Source organism: Hylaeus volcanicus, chromosome 1 (genome assembly GCF_026283585.1).
Source record: "Hylaeus volcanicus isolate JK05 chromosome 1, UHH_iyHylVolc1.0_haploid, whole genome shotgun sequence".
Classification (NCBI taxonomy): Eukaryota; Metazoa; Arthropoda; class Insecta; order Hymenoptera; family Colletidae; genus Hylaeus; species Hylaeus volcanicus.
Window position 1 is genome coordinate 29,156,161 of NC_071976.1, and position 21,976 is coordinate 29,178,136.

Genomic DNA, 21,976 nt, shown 5'->3' on the forward strand with positions numbered 1-21,976 from the left:
TAATATTGAATTTAATAGTCTTATTTGAACTGTTCTTCTTTTATTAATTTTTGTATCGTATATACATATAGCATTCAAGTAATTTCGTAAACCATGAGAAAGATAATGCAAGAAGAGTCCTACAAATAAAATCATTCTGTGGCGATCTTCGTAGATGTTTGTTAATATCCTCATCTTCGGATTAAAATTGATTCTAAACGTTGGAGCAGCCTATCAGGCATCACTGTTGCTTCAAACGTACCCAGATGCTTTTCAAAATGCACTTTGAAGAGTGACTCGTGACGAGGTCGACGGAGATAAAGAGCCCCTCGAGCGTTCGTGCGTCGAGCAAGTGGATATACACATCGCATGCTATGTACGTATTAAGTGCTTGAATTTTAAAATGGATTAATACACGGTAGTTAATGAGGACAAGTATTTCGCGACACATCCCACGAACCTGTACACGTGTCGCTAGTCGAGTGGTTCGACAAAGCTTTGCTAAAAAAAGGTACGGCAATTCTCTGGCACGGAATTTCTCGAACGTTACCTCGTGGACACCTTCGAAGACAAAAAGAAATAATTGCATAAATACTTTCGCAACTATAGGATTATCACATTTCCAATTTTTGTTGCAGCAAGTTATTATTTTTCAAAGCAGTTGACACGAAGTGAAAGCTTAATTAAAGCTTTACCGACCAAGATCTTGTAATAATCATCCTTGAAGATTTAGTGACTATCGCTAGTCTGGAGTTATTCTAGTACGAATATTTTTACGACCCTCTGTACATGTCGCTAAAGTAGGCCGTCCCAGGAAGATCTGGCTTGCGAAGCATTCGAGGCTCTTTAACCATACTACGGGCTTTAACCGGATGTTTACGTCGGATAGGGGATAGGTACGTAGCCAAACGTGGCCAAACAGGTCCGATACACTGGCGTCGTAAGCGATTTACCAGCACCCTAGCTTGGATAGACCAAGCCCTACTGTATATCTACGTAAACACTAGCTAGCAAATCCAACAAAGTGGTCGAACCGTGACCGAACACTTATCCTGTTGACTATGAACGGCGTATATATCCGTTCTCGAAAATTAAGTTCAGACTACAAGGGACGTACATATTCATCGCTTTATGTGATAAGCAAGTGACCAACCCTGTGACTATACAAAAAGTAAAAACGATTAAAGCCTGATTAACTATTGATAAAGTATTAAAATCACTTCGTCAATGGTTTCTAGGCAGTTTCTCTCTTTGGTCTGCAATATTGAGTTAAAGTCTCTAATCAAGAATCTCGAAGGGGACGCTACTTGTTGCAAAACGAATCAAGTTCCTTGTACACGATACAAGTGTAAACTTGGCGAAAGCCATCAGCGTCATGGAACGAAAGAGACGGGGTTAACGAAGTTGACACTTTCTTTTTGCTCGGACAGCTACGCAAATATCTAATTTGGCTGGTCTATTAGGATCGCGTATAACGACGTTGTTGAATCGGGGTTGAGCACTTGTTGACACCGATGTTTAATATCGGTCGAACGTCAAACATGGAACTGCGTTTACACCAATTTGTGAAATTTGTAACTCGACGTTTCGATGAGGGATAGTGTAACAGCAAAGGTTATTCATTTGAAAGGGAAAAAGAATATTTGTTGGAATGACCAGACTGAGAATTTAATTTTTCCTATAGCCTTAGATAATTTCAAATTCTACGCCAGACTGTAGAATTCAACCTCAAACTGAAACCATCGACTGAAAGATTTCATCGAACATCTCCAACGAGCCGTGAATTAAATATATGTATAGGAGTTCAACCATTCGTTCGAGAAGCAAGGAATTAAATGTTCGTTAACAGACTTTAAATTATTGATTTTGACAACCTTTGCAGGCTTTCGTTACTCTCGAGTGACTCGGCCGTTCCCAAGTTGCAGAGTATACACTTGAAAAAAATTTGTCGTACGTTCCTTTGACGCTCGCTCCTAACGAAGTGATCATTGAAACGCGAGCATTTATTGATTCGAACACTTAACGATAGTCTCTGACAGATACAGCGTGTCCCGGTGCTAGCAACGTGTTTGAGATCATTTCCCGAATACGGAAAATCTTGCGAACCAAAGGTACCTCTGTCCTTTGACGATGTTGTTTGTCGAATGGGAATAGTCTGACAAGGACAGCTTGCGAACGATGCAGCAGAGAATACATAGATGCGTGTAATCTTTTTCAATGTACTTCGTTATTACGTCGCGAAATCTTCCAGTGCTTTATTTGACTTTTAAGCCAACCGAAACAGGGAGGATTAGCGAGGAAAATATTATTAAGAATAATATCGGTTAAGTTAAAAAGAATTTATATTAGGAGTACTTGTATCAATTTACAATATGTTAGTACAAAATTACTGTGGTAATGCCTCGAACAGTAAAAAATACTCGGAACCCGAGAGAATCCTTTATATGTTATAGAGAAACTGATACAGTGAGCAGCTCAAAGGGTACGAAGTTTGTGAAATTTACATGAATGCATATTAGATCATGCGCAATTACTCGGTAACTGTGCTGGCTCGAAAGGGAACTTCCGTGTTAAAAATTTAGAGGTTCATTGTAATAAAACCAGGAGAATTCACGAGAATATTAAGCTGTGAAACTGTTCTTGAATATATTTATTACATGGATCATGCAAGTGTCATCTATTGCTATTTCCTTATCGATATGAAATATTTAGTTTATAACAGTAATTAAACACTCGCTCGAACAGTGCCGTGCTTGCACAGATAAAGAAAGGAAGAGCTACTGGCTGTCAAAGGTTTACAGCTACGAGTTCCACGCGAACGTGTGAATGTTTCAATAACGTAAAGTAGGAATCCGCAAAAATAAAATCGCGGGAAGCCAGTTCGAAGGCTCTGTCTTCGTCGTCTGCGACGTGTTGTCGTCACGATCCTCGTTCCCGTGTAAAGTTCGCGATAGAACGCCACGGATGGGCGTCTCCCGGGTGAGCTTCTGAAGGAATTTTATAGACTGCTCCCGGACGTCGCATTTTCTACGCTCTGTTACCTACCAGCGACTCTTGTGCGACCGTGTCTTCGCAAAACTACACTTGGAACGCATTCCTTCCGGAGGGAAAAACGCCGATGGATATTGGCGATGGCTTAGAATTTTTAACCGACGATAAAGCAACTCTCAGGTTTCTGTGGAATCATACTTAATTTGAATATTTGTCGATCTATACGGATAAAACTAACCTTATGCAAATACACCAGGTGTATCTGATCCAATGTTTATAATAAACGACTAGGCAGTAATATTCCTCGACGGAACACAATGGATTCGAATCTAGTTGAAGATAATAGAGTTTGTAATTTCCCTTGTGCCCTCGTTCAGAAGCAATTATCAGTATTTACAATTGAACCACCTATCGCACTCCTTCCTGCCACGAATAACTTTTGCACTAACGTACTTGTTACTTTGAATATTTAACAAAAATAATAAGAATTAACGAAGAACTTTTAAAAATGAAAACATGCCATTTTAACGAGGAAAAATAAACATTTTTAAATGAATGTGTATTTAAATCTCAAACAAAATTCTTGACTTTGGCTACGACAACTGCGTATAGTCCCGTTAAAATAATGTTCCTCGCATTATTTTATAGCGATACACTCGCTTTGAGAAATTTCTGAGCGTAAAAGTGGGAGCAGCGCGGCGCGTTTTCCAATACTAATCTTGGAAGAGAACTCTCAACCGGCAATTTCAACGTATTTCTCCTCATATACGCGGGAGTACATGTTGCATCGAAAAAGGAAGCCGAGTCGTGCCTCCTCAAGAAACTCTTACCACGCACGAGACCCTCGGGGAATTTTCTTGTAGAACGTCCTGGAAGGACACCGGATCCTATGTGAATTTAAAATATCGTCGTCAGATTGCATTGGGATGACACAACGTGTTCCGCGGAGTAATACATTTTTCCATGCACCTAGTAAACGTACAGGCGACGCCTACGAGGATGTAATTCCTCCGCGAGATCCTTGCAAGTGTCCTTCAGAAAACCAAAAGCGATATCGGCAATCCTTATGGATATTTTAGGTATATAAACGAAAATGTAAAAATAGACGATTGAAATTTGAGAAATTTTGTTTTGGAGCAACAGAAGTGCCACTGGATTGGATATATGAAACAGCTTGCCAAGCTGCCAGTTCCTTGCGTGTCGGAAGAACATTTTTATCTACGACGACGTTAAAGCCAACGTCAGGGACTCCAAAGTTTTTAGGTCGATCCGCTTGCGTCGCTTGGCTCGCGTTTAACGAGCTTATGCACTCACAAATTTCCTGATATCCGTGTGCCACGCGGAAATTAACAGCCCTGAATCGTGTTCGGAAAAACTGACCGAGTAAACGTTCTATACTTCATCTTCTGCTCGTGTGTCCCCTGCCAAAAAGGACGCGGCGACGCGGTTCGCCGAGATTATACTCCGGGGTACTTATTCAACCCCTCGACGCCATAGAAAATTAGTGACAAATATAAATTATTAAATGCGATATATATTCCTGATCGATATTTTGAGTGTTATAATAAGAGAACTATCCTACGTCAAGTTTCACGCTGAACATCAAGGAACCTCTGTCGAGTAAACATAGAAGTGCTGGAATAAATTCTGCGATCGATCAAGATCTATATATGTAATCGGTATGTCACACAAGCCTCTAATTAGAATCATTGAACACTTACGACCGCGTATCGGCGGGGAATCTTGTCACAAATACTGATAAAATAACGAAGAATGCCTTATCTTTCCTAACACGAGCAATCGATTAGTTTGTTTGGACACTCGTCATCGGTCTTCGTTGCGTATTTGCGTTCGACTCCGAGCCGTCGCGGCTTTTACACGAATGAAACGTTAACCAACAACTAGTGTTTCAGTGTAAATAGTGTAGAGTTTTCGATATCAGTGGAAGGTATGTCGCGTGACCACGAAAGACGTATACGGTGTTTAATATCTAACTATTAAGAAATTCATGTTTTTTTCATCTAAATAATTTTCGTCTGACTCTTAAAATGACCCTGCTAGATTGGTGCAATGCCTAGGAGATAGGTAGATGAATCATACTTTCGCAGGCAGATTTATCCCGTTTTTACAATATCCACTTTGCCACATGTGGTCGTGCGTCGTCCAAATGGAGGAAGGATGTTCTTCTTCCGTTGGATCGTGACGGTTTTGCCTGTGATAGAGCGGATTCCCCTGGATTTAGCTGCTGTCTCCTGCGTTTAATCTTCTGATACAATCCCCACTTTTCAACCTCTGGCTCGATCCTTTCCAAAAATAGCGCTTCAGATGGACCAGAAGAACTCCTCCAATAAAGATTCTTCTTTAGACGATTCGTGTAGTTCAATTCTTGCCCAATCCAAAGTTAATGTTAGCGCCCACATGTGGAGGAACGATTCGTATTGAGATGTATCGATAATCCAGGAGGACCAGTTGCATTTCGATCTGCGCTAGATCTCGATATTTTGCTGCCCAATTCGTATTGTAAACTACATTTGTGATACGACTTTGATACAGAAGAACAGGAAATGTAACAAAACTCGTCGTACAGAAACTATGGTAACAAGTAAAATTGAGTGCTTTTATTTTCGCAAAATTCTCTGAAATTCTCCACTTATTAATAATTACTTAAAAACAAGGAGGTCCATTGTAGCAATAAAGTTTATAAAATTCCTTAAAATAGCAATAGTATCGAACTGTGATTCAAAACGTTTCATATTTCAACACCTTTCAATTTGAATAAATTGTTCGAGTCACCAAGGAATATCTTCCTTCCATACGTTACTTGTATTCCTTCTATACATGACGTTACTCCTACTATACCTAGTGTCTGGATGTACTTGTTGAGTTATGGTTATACAGTTATTCTCCTTCGAGGAGAAACGCTAAGGAAAATGATTATTTCATCGATGGTTTCGGTAGCCCCCGGAATTTTCAATACGTTTTCGAATCGATTTTGCTCGATAATGCGAACCACTTCAATTTTTTATCCCTGACCACGCCCATTTCCATTGTCAGCATTCTGGATTCTTGTTACATTTCCAACCACTCGTAACTTTCGCGAGTTCGAGAATAGTTACGTGAATATCGATGGGAATATCATTGCTGGGAGTCGGGCACAGTTCGGTTTCAGCATACATACAGGGTGCTCCAGTAGTACAACCAGGAAATGAACAATTCTTCGTGCAGGAAGAAATCACGAATAAACGATAAAAATTCTGTTTTGAGAATGTGTATACATATTATCATCGGGGTTTCTTAGATTTCGTAGGTAGTGATTCTATTATATAATGTTTCTTTTTTGAGACTTAAGTGATGTGTTCTTTAGAAAATAAATGAAGTATAATATAAGTATATTTTCTCCAGGTCCATATAAAAAGTGTTATAAAAATCTTGAGTCTATTTTTGCAAGAAGAATCAGCATCTTTTTCGTTAGATTTCGATTACAGGGACACCCTGTACAGGAACGCGTAATGCAACACTTCTCTGCTGAAACTCGCGCACCGATACACCGATGGGAAGTGATATACGAATACCATGCGTCAAAGACATAAATTCTCCGTTCTTGACGGCTAATATTTCATGAATCGCGGAACGAGAGCATCGTCATATTTGTACATTAAAATGTGCAGAGTACAATATTTTCTGTACAATTCCCTTCCGCCTGGTATCCGCGCGTTCCGTTCCTTCCGTAATAAATGAAAAATTACTACATTTACAACTGATGCACGCGAAACTGTCAACCATACGTCCAGATTTATGCGTCGTTTTTCGAATATCGAGTGAAATTAATCATGAGAAATTTATTCGTCCATAATTGATTTTTATATATTTAATAGAAATTAGTCATATTTGAGGGATGAAATACCTGGCATTCGGCTTTAATTCGAAAATCTTTCGAAGCATTTCCTATCGTACAATTTATTAGAGATATATTTTTGAAATATCAATCGAGTTGTGTGTTTCATATAATATCGAATCGTGCACAGCTGTATACACGTATACATAACGTATAGATCAATATCAGCAAGAGCGTGAACGATGATTTATAATCATTAAATCACACGAGGAGGAGGATGTAAATTCTTCCCCTTGACGTGCCGTATTTTAGAGAAGACAAGCGACCAAATTTACATTTAATGTTAAGATAACGTACCTCGGAGGGGAAAAATGTGTGCTTCATACATAATGTTCCATTTATTAAGTATATTCTTGTAACGGGCAATAAATCTTGTTAACTTTCAATACATATTTGAAATGACGAAGTGGAACGCATGTTTCTTTGTTTCTTTGTCAAACCAAGTGTGTTCTTCTTTCATTAATGTAATTTTAATGAACAGTTGATACTTATATCATATCATCGCAATCGCCGATTCCAACCATATCCTCCCTGTTATTTAAAATTCCATCCAATCCCCAGTAATACTATTATTATTCTGGGTATACCCATCCGTCGTTTGACCTAGAAGACATTAAAAACTGCACAATTCGCAGAAAATGGCGCTACATCGAAGATACAAAACTCGTTCCAGCGAAAGTTTTGCTCGTTATTTCCGCATTACAAAACAAAGTTCCCAACGCATTAAGATAATCACAATTCATACGAATGCCGTAGTTTCGTTAAGAAGAACCATTTTCAGCTGTTTCCTCGTTGGGCTCTCGGTGTGGGTGGCGGTACGGATTGTTCGAGGTTCATTCCGCGTAAACGCTTATAATAGAGTACACACGGCCGCGTTTACCAGCAGGTATCGTGCATTATTAGAGCAGCTTTAATGACGCCGCGTACCATAGTGCTGTTATTATATCGAGGCTAACATGCGAGTTCGAGCGAATTGTCAAGCTCCACGGATTAAACCGACAGTTTGGTCAGCGTTGTGTGCGCAGCGTTGCTCAGAAATTGCGAACAGTGAAACAGTTCACGAACGCTTTGTCGCGCCGGTGCTTGAACGGCCAGACTAATTAACTTTCCGTTCGTCTCGTAATTAACTTATTAAAGTCTTTTTTCAGCGAAGCCTGGCACGGAAAGCGTCGCAATGAGTAATATATGTACTTGGAACGATTTCAAAGACTTCCAACCGCATTATTGTGAAACTCGCGCAACGGAGGCTTGCCTGATACGTACAAATAAAGACCACAACGGATCTAGTATATGATGTAAGCTGTCTAATAACGCAAAGTTTCGATTAGATGTATTTAGTAATTTTAGGAATTCTGGCAAAATAAAAATTGTCACGTTGAAGTGGTTGAAATAATATTGGATTGATATACAACTTTTGAAAAAGTAAAACATTTTGATAAACAGCTTAATTGAAACTCCCACGGAGGTTACGGCTAGAATTTTCTACTCCTTAAACCGCGATTACTATGCTGAACGAGCATTACCGCCTGCGACTACGACGAATCGTTAGTGCTTGTCCTCGACATTAAAAACGGTCACCTTATGATCGCGATGAACCGATCGTTGCTTCGAGGACTTTCTAGGAACCTTCCACTGTTTGTCACCGACACTTTCCATGGCTGATGCGTGAGTGGAAATTATAATTGTCTGCCACGCAATGGTCAACGGAAATGACAAGGTTCATATGTGGAACGTTCAAACATTAAAGCAACGAAAGAAAATATCGATAAGAATTCTACCAGAATATGAAAAAATAAAGTTGCTACTTCCGATCCTTGACTCTCGAAAAATAATAACGTACAAGTATCGAGGATACAAGTAGTCCATGGCAGTTTTGTAATTACAAAAAGCAACAGTTTTTCTTTCTAATTAAAGAGTATTACCTCTTAACTTGGATGAGAACGTTGTACGCGAGCAAGAAGTTGTGCGCGAGGCAATTCGTTTTCAGTTCGCTAAGAATGACATAAAACTGATGATACCCTCCCGTTAGCAAAAAGCCCTAAATCCCTAAAACCGTGTTACCCAAGAAGAAGCAGCAAACAAACGGTTCTAATATTTATATTCCCTGTGGGAGTACTCCGAGGAAACCTGTAGATCCTCGGGACCCTAAAAGGGACCACATAAACGGGAAGCTGAAAAGCCAAATAAAATAATGTGAAAGGAAATTAAGGGGAAACGAGCGCTATATTTCATTTTAACGAAGAATCCCGGACCAAAACATTTCATGAATCATTTATTTTAAGGTTGACGAATTTCATTTTTTTTACGTTCGCCGAAAGGGTGGGTGAAGTGTATAATTTCGTGAAGGGGCGAAATACTTTAACCTAGAATAGTACATTTTAGGAAAAATTATTGTATAACGTATTTACATTACAGAGTGAATTATCTATACTCTCCCGACTATAGGGGAACTTTCAACAGTTGTCTGAGTTCCAAACGAGCAAAAACAATACCTTTTATTTCTCACGAGAGAGGGATGAAGCGCACATAACGCTGTGATTTAAAACTCCGATATTCTCCAAGCGTGATCTATCATATCCTAACGAAATAGCTGACGAACGAACATCTCTCTATTATATCTTATCTCGGGATGCTGCGTACCAGCGAGTTTCATCCAGTTTCCCTCATATTCTCATCCAATGGACCTTTTCCATCTATCAATTCGTTCAATAGGCCAACCTTCACCGACCCTATGAAGTTTCTTATTATCGTTCATAAAATTCGATATATTTTTTCGATACATGTTTCATTTCAATTAATAACACTAACATTCTACATTTCTAATTTTGAAGTGGAAGAGAATTATTATGTTTCTGTGATGAAATATTTAAAAAATTCTAAACCGTCTTTCCTTCTAATAATTTAATTATGGTGTCTTTTGTTCATTTTATTGTCATCTATGGAAATGAAGATCGCTCCGACAAAATAAATCGAATTTTATGAACGATAATAATAATACACGTGTATATATTTTTTTAACAAATTGCTTGTAGTCGCAATCATTCGAAAGGGGTGCAAGTATTGGGATAAAAACTACCCTTTACGCGTTATAGCTTTCGAAAAAGGTCGCTCTATACGAAAAATGTTAAAAGCCCATCAACGGTTCCCACTTTAATCCACGATGAAGTCGTTGGATGGATGCATCGATCACGATTCGAACCACTTCCGAAACGGAAACCATACTAACAGCTCCACCCGGCGAAACACACGTGACGATGACAAATAACTATCATCACATGACGCCGAGGAATAAATTTCAATTAGGAAATGATGAAGTTCCATTTACAAATTCAGTCTGAGAAGTAATGTGTGCGTAAGAGCACATGATTTTAATCACGTGCCCAGTTAAGTCTAACTGTAGTCACGCGCAACAGCATAATAATTAACCCCTTAGCTCGCTTGGGTCAACAAAGTCGTTCAACCAAGTAGAAACATTCCACCGCAATGCCTCACACTTGTAAATTATAACTCTGAATGATACATATAAATTCTCCCGTCGTATCGATCGATAATATTAGGGAGCATCGCATTAACCTAATTCACCGTCGATCCAAAAATTTCTTTCTTTTCTCGCGGCGTCTCCAGTCGTTCTTGGTAATATTCTTGGTGTTTAAGGTTTTCGGAATATTTGTACTAAATTTTATCGAGGACATTTCAAAATTAACAAAGTTACAACAGTTAATATCACAGAACGTCCTACTAGGTTGATTGAACATGAGATTTTATGTTAAATGGATATGTTATATGGAGAAATAACAATATCTATGTAAATTTCAATAGTTATTGTAATGTTCATTGGCGAGATTGAATAGCATTTCATTTATTGACTTATTTTAACTAAGAATAGAAACGAAGTAAGAAAAGGACTCACCGGAGATTGGAGATGACGACGGTGTAGTTGCCCTCGATGCTGACCAGACCAACGTTCTGAAGTATAATGCCGGTGATCAGCATGCCGATTAGGGCAGGAAGGGTGGTCAAGGAGAACAGCCATCCTCCAAAGTGCGCCGCGAGGCAGAGAGCAGCTAGACCGAAGAGCTGGCCACCAGGGGCTGCGTCGTTGCCTATCACGCAATAGACGATACCCCAGAGTAACAGCCCTAACAGGAAGAGGCACAAAAGCCTGGCGAATTTTCTGTAGCTGGGACAAAATGGCTGTGGACAGGCTCTTTTCCAGCCGGGTGGCTCCCACGATGGTGTGTCATCCCGTCCGTGGCATCGCGTGCAAAATAGGTACAACCACGACCTGAAAAGGACATTAAAGAAAAGTAGTGTCAGAGACGTTCTCTCCCTTTGACCTGTTGCTTCTACTCTATTCTTTGCACTTTCAAACAGTAAAGTGGAATTTTTTAATAAAAAGACAAAGATACACTTGTTCCTATCGTGTTTTCGCGCATATTTGAGAACGTGAAGTATATTTAAAATTATGGAGGTACCAGTATGGTCGATTTAACTCGAACTTGTCGAATTTTAATATTCTCTATTTGAATTATTTTTAATGTGCAATTTAATGTGCTACAAAATGATCGTTTAATTAGAGTCAATGTACTGTGGCACGTATAAACGTTTACTCAATTTTCCACATGCATCTTTCTTACAGAAAAAGTGCATGACGTGGCTAAAGTGTTGTTTCTAAGGCAAACTTCGAATATTCGTTCAAGTACGTTCCCAAAAGGAATTTCTTCTCACCATTTTTTCCCCTGTTTTCAAAGTCACCGATTCGTTTTACGTGTAAGAACATATTTTTTGTTTCGCACATTACACTTGACATTAATACGCATTCAACAGTTATGACGTGACCCTAAAACGACGTAAAACGCCTGAATATAAAATGTTCTCGTAGAACGCTTATTTTCCGTGTATAGGCACGTAAATAGCGTTAACTCGAATATATTAATAAATAATAATTATTACTAGTAAAGTCGACATGGAGTAACTTTATCGCCAAAGTTTGAATAAAAATGCAAGTATAGTCGAGATGTAACTAAATTTCTGTTATACAAACCTAACCCCAATTACTCGATCGAAACGCAAGGATGACATGAATAAAATCGAACAGTACTGTGGTATTCGCAGATTTCAGATATTCGGAGCCGAAAGTATCGCAAAATCACAAGACCCGATATTACGAGGCGCGCACGAGGGAACTCGGAAATAAGAAATACAAATAAATTGTGCAAAGTGTGGAGTGCTGATTCAAAAGTTGGAGCCACGGGGCGGTAGAAGAAGTAGGATAACGAAGAAGCTAAGTCAATATACCTAGCGCAACGAGTAAAACGAGAAGTTTCGGAACGAAACCCTATAGTAAATTATACCCATACCGAAGTCAATATCTAAAACGGAAAATAACGTGTTCCACGTTACTCAAATTACCAATAATTACGTCTTTCATATTTAAAGTCTAACATATTATATAGTAAACAATTCTTGCCTTCTAAAAAAATCTGAAAAATGTATTCTTACGAAACGCAGGTCGTTACGTTGGAACGTACGCGAAACAAATTGAACATTTTCAACTCGGCCCTCATTTAAAATTACACTGTTACGGTCTCGACGATATTATTTGTAGCCTATTGACTATGATTTAACAGACCGCACAGATTGTCAGCTACGGGTCGTAAATGTTCTTCAAATTTACTGCCAATGTTTCGAACTCTTTGGAAACCGACGTAATAACGATTGGTGATATTCTTTTCCTAGCATGTGACAACGTTACACCAACACGTACTTATCTATAGTACTTGCTCGACAAATTATGCACGGAAGCGTTTATTCAATGGAAAAGCTATTAGTTAAACTGAAGTAACTAGAAATTCTATATTCCTTTGATAAAATACCACTATATTGTATCAGTAAATTAAAGAAAATAAATGTATTACTTCATAATATATTACTCTATATAGCTTTTATTATTATTGTTTTTGTTGTTGTTGTTGTTGTTGTTATATGCTTGTCTATTAAAAAAACTGCTACTCTAGTACTATTTACAAATAATACGACGAATTATGGAATATTCCGTATTCCCAAAGTGTTCGAGGGCAGCGGATCTAGGAAAGTACCAAGAAATTGACGAGGTTGTCGTATTTTGCAGGATTTCGGATCGCGTGCACCGTCTTTTTCAGTCGCGTGATTTATGTCAGTTGGCCGAGTTTTTCATGCACGCGGGCAGACTTCGCGGATCGAAGGAACCGGAAGAAGAACTTTGGTCGAAGATTCGGAAAGTCGTGCGACGCATACTTTACGGAATGCGGTGCACAATGAAATGCATAGGAAACTCGGGGCTGCGGTTGATTTAATCTCATTAGACTTTATGATCTTATCAAGGCGATTCGAAATGACAAGCTTTGTAATCGCCACCGTTACATCACGACGCTTCCTGGATCCGTTACGATCAATTTTATTCGCGATCGCCTACTTCGAATAGTTTCGAATCGTCCTTGTTCGAATCGATCCACGATATTTACGATCTGACTATCAAACTATCAAGGACTTGTAAGCGAGTACTTGACCGAAGGACTGCAACGATTCCTCTTCATTTTTTAACAGCTTCAATTCTCAGCTCGAACCCATTCTAACCCGAGCCCAGTTCGGATCACGTCCCCGTTCCATTCACCAGAAAATAAACGAGCGAAATCTCACCGTTTGAGTTCCTCCGAGTATTCGATCTTGTCCCTGATGGAGCTCGTCAGGCTGTGCGCCGACTTCTTCCTGTTCCCGTTGATCCTACCGTTCTCGAGATCGAACTTGTGCTGATGTATGTTCTCCGAGCTGCCGTGGTTACTGCCCCCGTGGGCCAGTATAGATTTTCCACGGCCCTGATCGGAATTATGCTCCGAGCTGGCGCTTATGCGCCGATGGTGATCAAAGGTGGGATTATCCGTTCCGAGTATCTGATCGCTGATGGAGACTCGTCTTTTGGTTAATTCCTCCGTCGATTTGTTTGTCCTCCCGCTCATATCGATCTCCATATCGTGTCCCTTCGGAAACGACGTTTGCTTCGAGAACACACCACCGAAATACTCCATGCAAGCGCCTATGTCTACTTTCACCGAACGATTAATTTACCAGTTAATTATCACAGTATCAGTAAACGTCAACTGCATCCAGTCGAGTGAATCTTGAATTAAGTTGTGCAAGATTCACGCTGAAGAAGTAGTATGTTAGCAGATAGAATCATGTGGGTGGTCGAATCAGAAGGAAGAGTCTTTTTTTGGAATTTATCGAAGCACAAGGGTTGGCCGGACCTCTGAACACTGAGCTGCTTTCGATTGATTTTTAGTACGTTAATAGATGCAGTCCTGGCGATTATAACAAGCCGCTGTTAGTTAGTCGAAAGTCTCAAGTTTTGAGCTTTGGATTTCTTCGAGAAGTTTCTCGATGATGCAAAATCCATATGCAGTCCAAGTAGCTATAACCATTCACTGTTATTTATTCGAAAGTTCCACTTCCGAACTTCGAATCTCTTCGAAAAGAAACTTCCGAATTATAGAAAATCCGTTCCTTATCTAAGAGTCGAAACAACTGCCGAATTCCTCCAACAAAAATTGAGTATTCAAGTGTCCACAATAGTTCACTGACAGCTATGCGATAGTTTCAACTGTTAAATTTCAAATCTCTTCAAGAAAAAGCTTCTCGAATACAGAACATCCATGCGAAGCAGTTCACTGCTCCCAATCAAGAATTCCAAACTTCTAATCGTTCGATCTTTTCAAAAAGAAGTTGCTTGATTGAAAAAAATCCATCTAGACCTCGGGTGTCTCGACCACAATTTCGGCTGAAAAAAGTCTCGACTCCGAAGCTTTGGACACACTTCGAATATAATTTCTTCGAAAAATAGAAAAATTCCACGAATGTTGGATTCGAGAGACTGGATTGCTCGATGCGACCAGCAGCCAGTTCGAGGAGCGATCGGCGACTTTCCGCGATTGACTGCCGATGGAATCGACGCTGTTCGCGATCGTAGTCCCTGTTGATCGTTGACAGCGTAGTCGCGTGACGATGACTCCGAGAAAGTCCAAACACGATGATCCCCGATCGTCGATTAGCGATCACGCGGTCGATAGGGGCCCGGTCGATCGTTAACAGTGTCGCGTGACACTTTGTTTTCCTAGGGGAATCGTCGCGCTAACACCTTCTGTCGATATCTTGACGGCTGCCTTAACGTCTTTGACACCTTGACCCGCTTTTTCCTCGACGCCGACGCCTGGAGAGCTTTGTTCGCCTCGTTAACGCCGCAGATCAAGGTTGACTCCACCGGTTCTAACTCGCTTCCCTCTGTCGACGTGCGCTCGTCTTTCCTTTGCGGTTCCCTCCAGTTCGTCGACGATTTTCGGAGGCGTCGCTCGATAACGGTAGACGACAATCGATTGCGCGACTCGTCACGGAAAGGATCGTCCAGATAGATGAAAACTCGGCCAAAAGTGGTCCCCGTTCGTGTTCGTGTTCCTAATCCCGTTCATCTCGAATTACCGAACCGGGGTGCACCTGTTTCGAGGGATTTCGTCGACCCAACTCCCATTTTCGGCTGGACCATGGAGTCCTCGGGAGGATCGCGAAGACGGACACCGACGAAAACTTCATCCGCCGTGGCTGACGGCTGCTCGACGTGGTGACGAACACAGTCGAACGAGCACGGTTAAGTAGCGACTAAACTGCCGCAAACTGTGCACCGCTCTGGTGTGTTTATGCCGAATGGTGGGGCTGGTAAAAAGTGTTGGAACATGGACACGAGGAGGGACACTGTTACAGGCCGCGGTAATAATTGTTCCCGCGTTTGCACAGGATGGGCACAGCTGGACACCTCATTGACAGTCCGTTCGGGGCCTAACCCACCGACCTGTCGTGCCCCTGATCGTCTCGGTGCTGTAGGTCAACGCGATGATTTAGCAAGATCCGCGTGAAACGCGGAGGTACGCGAGAAAACGACCTCGGAATACGAGAAGAGTACGACGATTAATCAATTTCCCGAGCTCGGGGGATTTTCTGTCGTTCGTTCCGCTCGATGCGCGTATCTTCGCTTCGAGGTGTCTTCTCTGATGCCTGATCCTTCTTAATTATTATTAAATTGTACGCTTGTGTTTTAATCCAAATGCTACTGGTTTTAGATATTGCGTCTGCAATTGCAATTGCTAGATATCTTTATTAAATTTTTCAAGTATCGTTCACTTATTCTCATCCAGCTTGGAAGATTTCGCTGACTTGGACGCTCATTGTGCGACTCCTGAGCTTGGGGATTTTCTATTGTTGCTTTTATTGAGTGTTCTTATTATCACTTCTTGATATCTTCTTCACGTCGCCGTGGCCTGTAATCTTCTTTCTTGTACGCTTCTGTTATTTGATCCATACGGTATAGATTTATGGCACTTATTTGTTGGTAATATGAAAATACAGATGCTATATTTCAGGTGAAATTAGAAGGGGTTCGAGTCATCATTTTACCGGGTTCGAATGTTTTTAGAATATGCAGAACTTGGACGCGTCACTTGTGTAATTCTCGTCCGTTTTCGGAATTTCAATACACCAAACTAGGAATTATCGTCACTTGCTGCGCGTGGTGAGAATTCCCCAATTTCAATAGCACGCTAATCTTCGATTCGATCGCTTAGTCATTGCGAAACAAGCCCATCGAACTCCAATTATCCCTTGTGTAATCAGTAATCACTGACCCGTTGACAAATTTCGTAGTTCTTGATGCATGAAACGTGTGATACAGTTAGCGAAACAATTGAACAATGTATAAATACAACTTTTACTCTCGTTATCTTTCTCGTATCGTCTCTGCTATCTGTTCTTTCCAATATTGTAAACGTTGTAACAGACGCAATTACATTTCATACAGCCTCTCCAAGATATAACCGTTATATAATATTCAAAAGCACTAATAGAATCGATATCTTATCACTGATTCAGTTAACATACAATCTCTCGAAAAAAAATTCTCTCCGACAAAAAAATTAATACGAAAGACACATATCTTTCCCTCCTGTACAGTTGAGTGAAGTGGACATGTGACTGAAAGGATTAAAACGCAAGTATACCTTCTAACAGAATGTTCCACGACAAAACAAACCTTATCATATAATACTAGTTAGTATTTGGGTCAACACTGTTGGATCTCGCTACCTCGTTGTCACTGCGTGGCGATAATCCGCAAACAAATCCTTTAGTTCCCGATACATAAGTGCTTCATCTCTAATTAAATTTGGATTAGAGGCAACAATAAAGTCTCAACGTCGCTAAAAAAAAAGAAAATAGAAAGCTGTTGATTATTTCCAGTGGAAAAAACTTGGCACGTGTTAACGAGACTTTTACAAATTATTCTGTACTTTCACGTATCAACGAAACATGAATAAAATATTCATAGACACAAATAAAGAACGTCATGAAGAAGATAAATAATTTTGTATATTTTATATATTCCAGCTCTGCACAAAATAATGTAATAAAAGAAATCTTTTTACAGAAATGCAGAAAGAGTAGTCATTCATGCAAAACTTCCACTGCTGGTTGCCAGTCTTCTTTCGACTCGCATTATCATTGTTTTCGATTCCAATAAGAGAACTCGATGAATTTTGGGTTCCACTTCGATGCAATACTCGATAGTTTATTTTTACACGCAGAGGAGAAAACAAAATTTTTTCATGGAAACGATCAACGAAACTGATCGCATCGGATATTGTAAATGGGATTTCCATGGGTGTCTCTGATGGGTCGACGATAACCTATCTTCGAGGGGTGCTATCTATCGACCATGACGAGCAGATTAATTGCGCTGATTACAAGGGTATAATTACTGAGGCGCGGAATCTTACGGGTCCTATAGCGTGTGAATTAGTCATGACATTCTATTCGCCGGTCATGTGCTTTCGAGAAAACGAACGGTTAATTGAATAACCAAACGCTACTCTAAACGTGTCGACACACGGTGTGTAAATAGCGAAGAAAAAGTACAGGTACGAAAACAAGTATTAACTTTCAGATGCAAATCTGAGTGCAACTGCTTCGCAGCAAGTAGATTCCGACAGTTTCATGAATACATGCGATAGTCGTAGCTGAATGTAACGATTTTCGGTGTCTTTAGGTGTCGGTGAATAACTTCGTTCGCAGAATTTCAATATTTGAGTTCTTAGCTCAGCCCTATAACTGTCTCGCCTATGTTCATACAGATTTCAGTATGTACCCACATACCGGTAGTGTGCTTTCAAGCTTTGTCTTGGAACGTTTACCGAGGTGCCAACGGTGGCTTCTAATTTTCTTTGGAATTAGTTCGCATTCGATTTTCACCTAAACTCTCTGCATTATTTGTCGTGCGAATAACAAATATTTTAAATGCGGAGTTTCCTGAATTTTAAGAAATTGTTGCCTTTTATGAGATTAAAGATTCACGATAACCAAGAGATGAAGAGATCATCTTGAGCTAGGTGATCTCGTATATGGCGGCGCGATTAAACGCAGAAATGGGCATAAAGTTTTAATTGCGAACGTTCGCAAATACTTTCGCGACTCGTTGCAGACACTCGTGGAACGGCAGACGAGTAATTAATTCTCAACACTGACCGTAATACCGTGCAATCGAGCCGCGAACATGCATCGCGTTCCAGCGTGGCAGGAAGATGAATCGCGTCACCGGATTAGAGCCGACGACCGCCCACGACCACTTTCAGCAGTTCCCCTATCGTTTCATGTCACCTAGCTCGAGGTGTGGTATCGACTAGAAGCAATTAGACACGGAATTTTGGCAATGTTACCCGGCTATCGCCACGGAGCTTCACTTTCGCGTGGACGTGTTCGACGTTGCTTGGCGAGCAACCGCGTGCAACGACAGTACAACTTGTTAATTGGTGCGACACTTTTAAACAATAAATTTTCCTTCATTTTTCGAGCGTAAGTACATTGAAAAATGCCTAAGTACTTTTGGTTAATATATTCCAACGCGTGGTGCAATGGATAATTCGTGAACTTGAAGACGTGACCTTGGATTTGTGCAATCGCGCCGAAAGTGTATAAACTTGTGAACTGCTAGATACTTGTACAAATAGGTACAATCTTGAGGAGATTGCCTCCGGTGTAGCGCGATATTTTATCCTGGTGTGTTTTCCAAGTGAACTCCTCGAATTTGTCAGAAGGAAACACCCGTGGGATACCACTTTCTTCGATGCCATGCTATGAAGAGATAAGGGGAGGTCACCGCAACGGGGTCGTCGAATTCAATCGACTTTTTACTAAATTCAGATCGTAAATCAGAGGATACATGAACCAACTTAGGGCAGTATTTGGAGTTGAACATTTCGTACAACATTCAAATAGAATTTTTGTTTACATTTTCTGTGAAAAGAAGAAAAATACTATAAATACTACGTATCTTCCTCATGCTCACCTACCATTCATCACTCATTTCGTACAACCATTGGAATTACTCCAGCTTTTTATTCGATGCCATTTTGTTGCGTTGTAATTAAGAGGTAGCCAATTTAATTTACAGACGTGCCGATCCTCCCTCCTCTGGAAAAATGACAAACGATTAATTATGCGAAGCGACAAATGTTTCCAGTTTGCCGAGTTTCTTCCAGCGATTCCGTTTATGCCGCATCATTTCGTCTGAAATATCTGCGGAAACAAGCAATTAACCGCAAAGCTCAGGTGATGCGGCGGAATGTAATTTGCGCTGAACTTTCTCATAATCGCTTTACGAACTCTTGCGTCCCCTTCAGCGTTTCGCGCGATATTCCCTTTCGCTAACGGTGCACGATACGTGACGTTTTAGTTTGCTGAAAGAGGAATTGGGGATCTCGGGAGTGCTTCTCGCAAACTTCCATGACAAATGAATCGCGCCTAAGTGTTTTGTAATTAGGGGAAGCTTAAAGATGCCTAAACTTTCGCTGCGAGGCGATTCCAGCGAATTTGGACGGCTTAGGATAAAATAGAGAATTTTCTATTAATTATCAGAAGGATGGAAATCACGCTTTATTTTTTATTCAGATGTATATTGACATCTTGTAAAAAAATTCTTGAATTTTCACTATTCTGTGTGTACCGCCTTAAGACGTTTCGGCCAGTAAGAGCGGAAGAGTATCGAAACGAACGTGGAACATTTTAAAAACTCGTAAGTCCTCGTCGCGGACGTAAAAGTACGAATATCTGCGAAATTTTCAGGCTCTTGAAAGTCTCGAAACTCCGGAGCATATTACTCTGGGCAATCTTATTCTTCTACAGCGTAAAAGACACGTTATCCTCGGATACTGTTAGACATTAAAGTAGAACAAATGCTACTTCGCAAGAAGAAATTATCCAGGCATGCAGCGAGGAACCAAAACTCTGCAAAGATATGGTACTTTTACACGAAGATAATAAAATGCTATAAACAGACAATGGCAGGGAAGGTTCAACTTTCTAGACTTCTCTCTGATAGCAAATTAAGATGAACTCTTTGCTTTACGAAATAAAAGGATTATTGTATTAGAATAAATTCCTTATTGTTGTATATAGATCTCGAGAAAATATTAGAATCAATAATGTAAAGTTAAATAAAACCCAGTGTATTAAATTAGTACTTCAAAAAATACAATGACTATTCTTGAGATAGTCTATCGTGTACATTTTCGATTCAATGTGTTCCTAGAATGTGGTGCAATCAGACACTCGGTCTGGCCAGCAGTCATATGATCCGATATCAATCACATGACCACAGTAATCATTTATTTATCGGTTAGAAATCTGTAAGATATCTAACGCTATTCTTCGAATCTCAAGTAGACTATCGTGTAGATTGTTGTCGCTACACAAACGCAGTCGAGTGTCAAGTTGACGCAACTGGTCTACAACTTAACGTCGCAAATTGTAGTTTGTTTCACTCGGAATCGATACTTTCATCTCGTACACTTTCTTTTAGATTTATATTTTTAAGAATCGCAATAGTTCTTTAAAATATAATAATACGATACGCGTTTCCCATTTTTTTCGTTAGGAACGACTGTGCCGCAGCACTGCAATAAATAGGCGAATCTAATTTTACATGCCGCGACACCGCTAAATTTTGTTTGCCGTTACCCAATCGCATTCGTTATTAACAATGAAGCTGACACTGGAAAATACGTCTAGCGTTGAGTGCGAAATGCAGTTACATGTTTAACTGCGAAAAATAAAACGCCAAATGGAGCTCGTTCTGCATCGTGTAATCGACATCAGATGAAAATGTACTCATACCAAGATGTCAGAAATGTAATAGCGCGGCGCTGGTAAAAATTGATACTCTGGTCATTTCTTATACCTGCACGCCACAATTTATGAAAAATAAAAGAACAGCGATAATACTCGATCAGTCTGAACGTCAAACATAATTGGTGCAGTAACTTTTTAATGTTAAAAAATTCGAATATTATTCAAAAATTAGAACAAAAGGTTTCCCATTGAATCTCTCAGAATATTGGGAATTTTTGGTTCGCGCAAGGTCTCAAATTTTTGCGTTAGGCACAAGTGGGTTAATTCGATTCCACGGAGACACGTCCAGCGTACGCGCCCTTTTACGAATCATATATTCCTATCACTGTCACGCGGAACGGGCATTTTTCATTGCGCGTCGCGAATCGTCGCTCTCCTAATCATGATTTCGCATGCCAGCGCGACTCGAGCTCGCGGAAGTCGCGAATTTTCATTCTTCATTAGCCGTGAATTCTTGCGCGCGTTCGCGATCACCGACGCATATTTCCCGTCAATCGAATATTTCAGATTTTTCGAATGCACCTAGCGATGGGACTGAAACGTGTTTAGATCAGGAATAGACGCAGTTTAATGATTCTTGAATTTTTTATTGATATGCATATAAAAATATATATATATATAAAAAATTTGAAATAAAACGAGAATTTTTTTATTATATCTGTGAAATTAAGATATATTACATATATATTATTTTCAAGATTATCTGACTAAAAAGCACTTACTAAAAATAATTCCTACAATGTTCAATCACGATACAAGGCGAGCCAGATCAGTGTTGTCGAGGCCTCAATGATAGATGATGCTCGAACAGTATTGTTGCCGCAAGAAATGTCAATACGTCTTACCAATACCAAC

At 40.0% G+C, this 21,976-nt stretch overlaps 1 protein-coding gene across 2 annotated transcripts in view; it reads right to left on the minus strand.

Moving 5' to 3' along the window:
• The window catches only part of LOC128884636 (sodium/hydrogen exchanger 9B2), a 96,266-nt gene that overhangs the window by 51,464 nt on the left and 22,826 nt on the right, over positions 1 to 21,976 (minus strand). The window contains exons 1-2 of one of the 2 annotated variants that reach the window (XM_054138143.1): positions 13,544 to 17,320; positions 10,776 to 11,150 (exon numbers count right to left, since the gene is read on the minus strand). In XM_054138143.1, the coding sequence (XP_053994118.1) occupies positions 10,776 to 11,150; positions 13,544 to 13,929 (761 nt within the window). In that variant the 5' untranslated portion in view covers positions 13,930 to 17,320. Of the gene's footprint in view, positions 1 to 10,775; positions 11,151 to 13,543; positions 17,321 to 21,976 lie in introns of those variants that run through there. The other variant, XM_054138144.1, reaches the window with a different exon arrangement.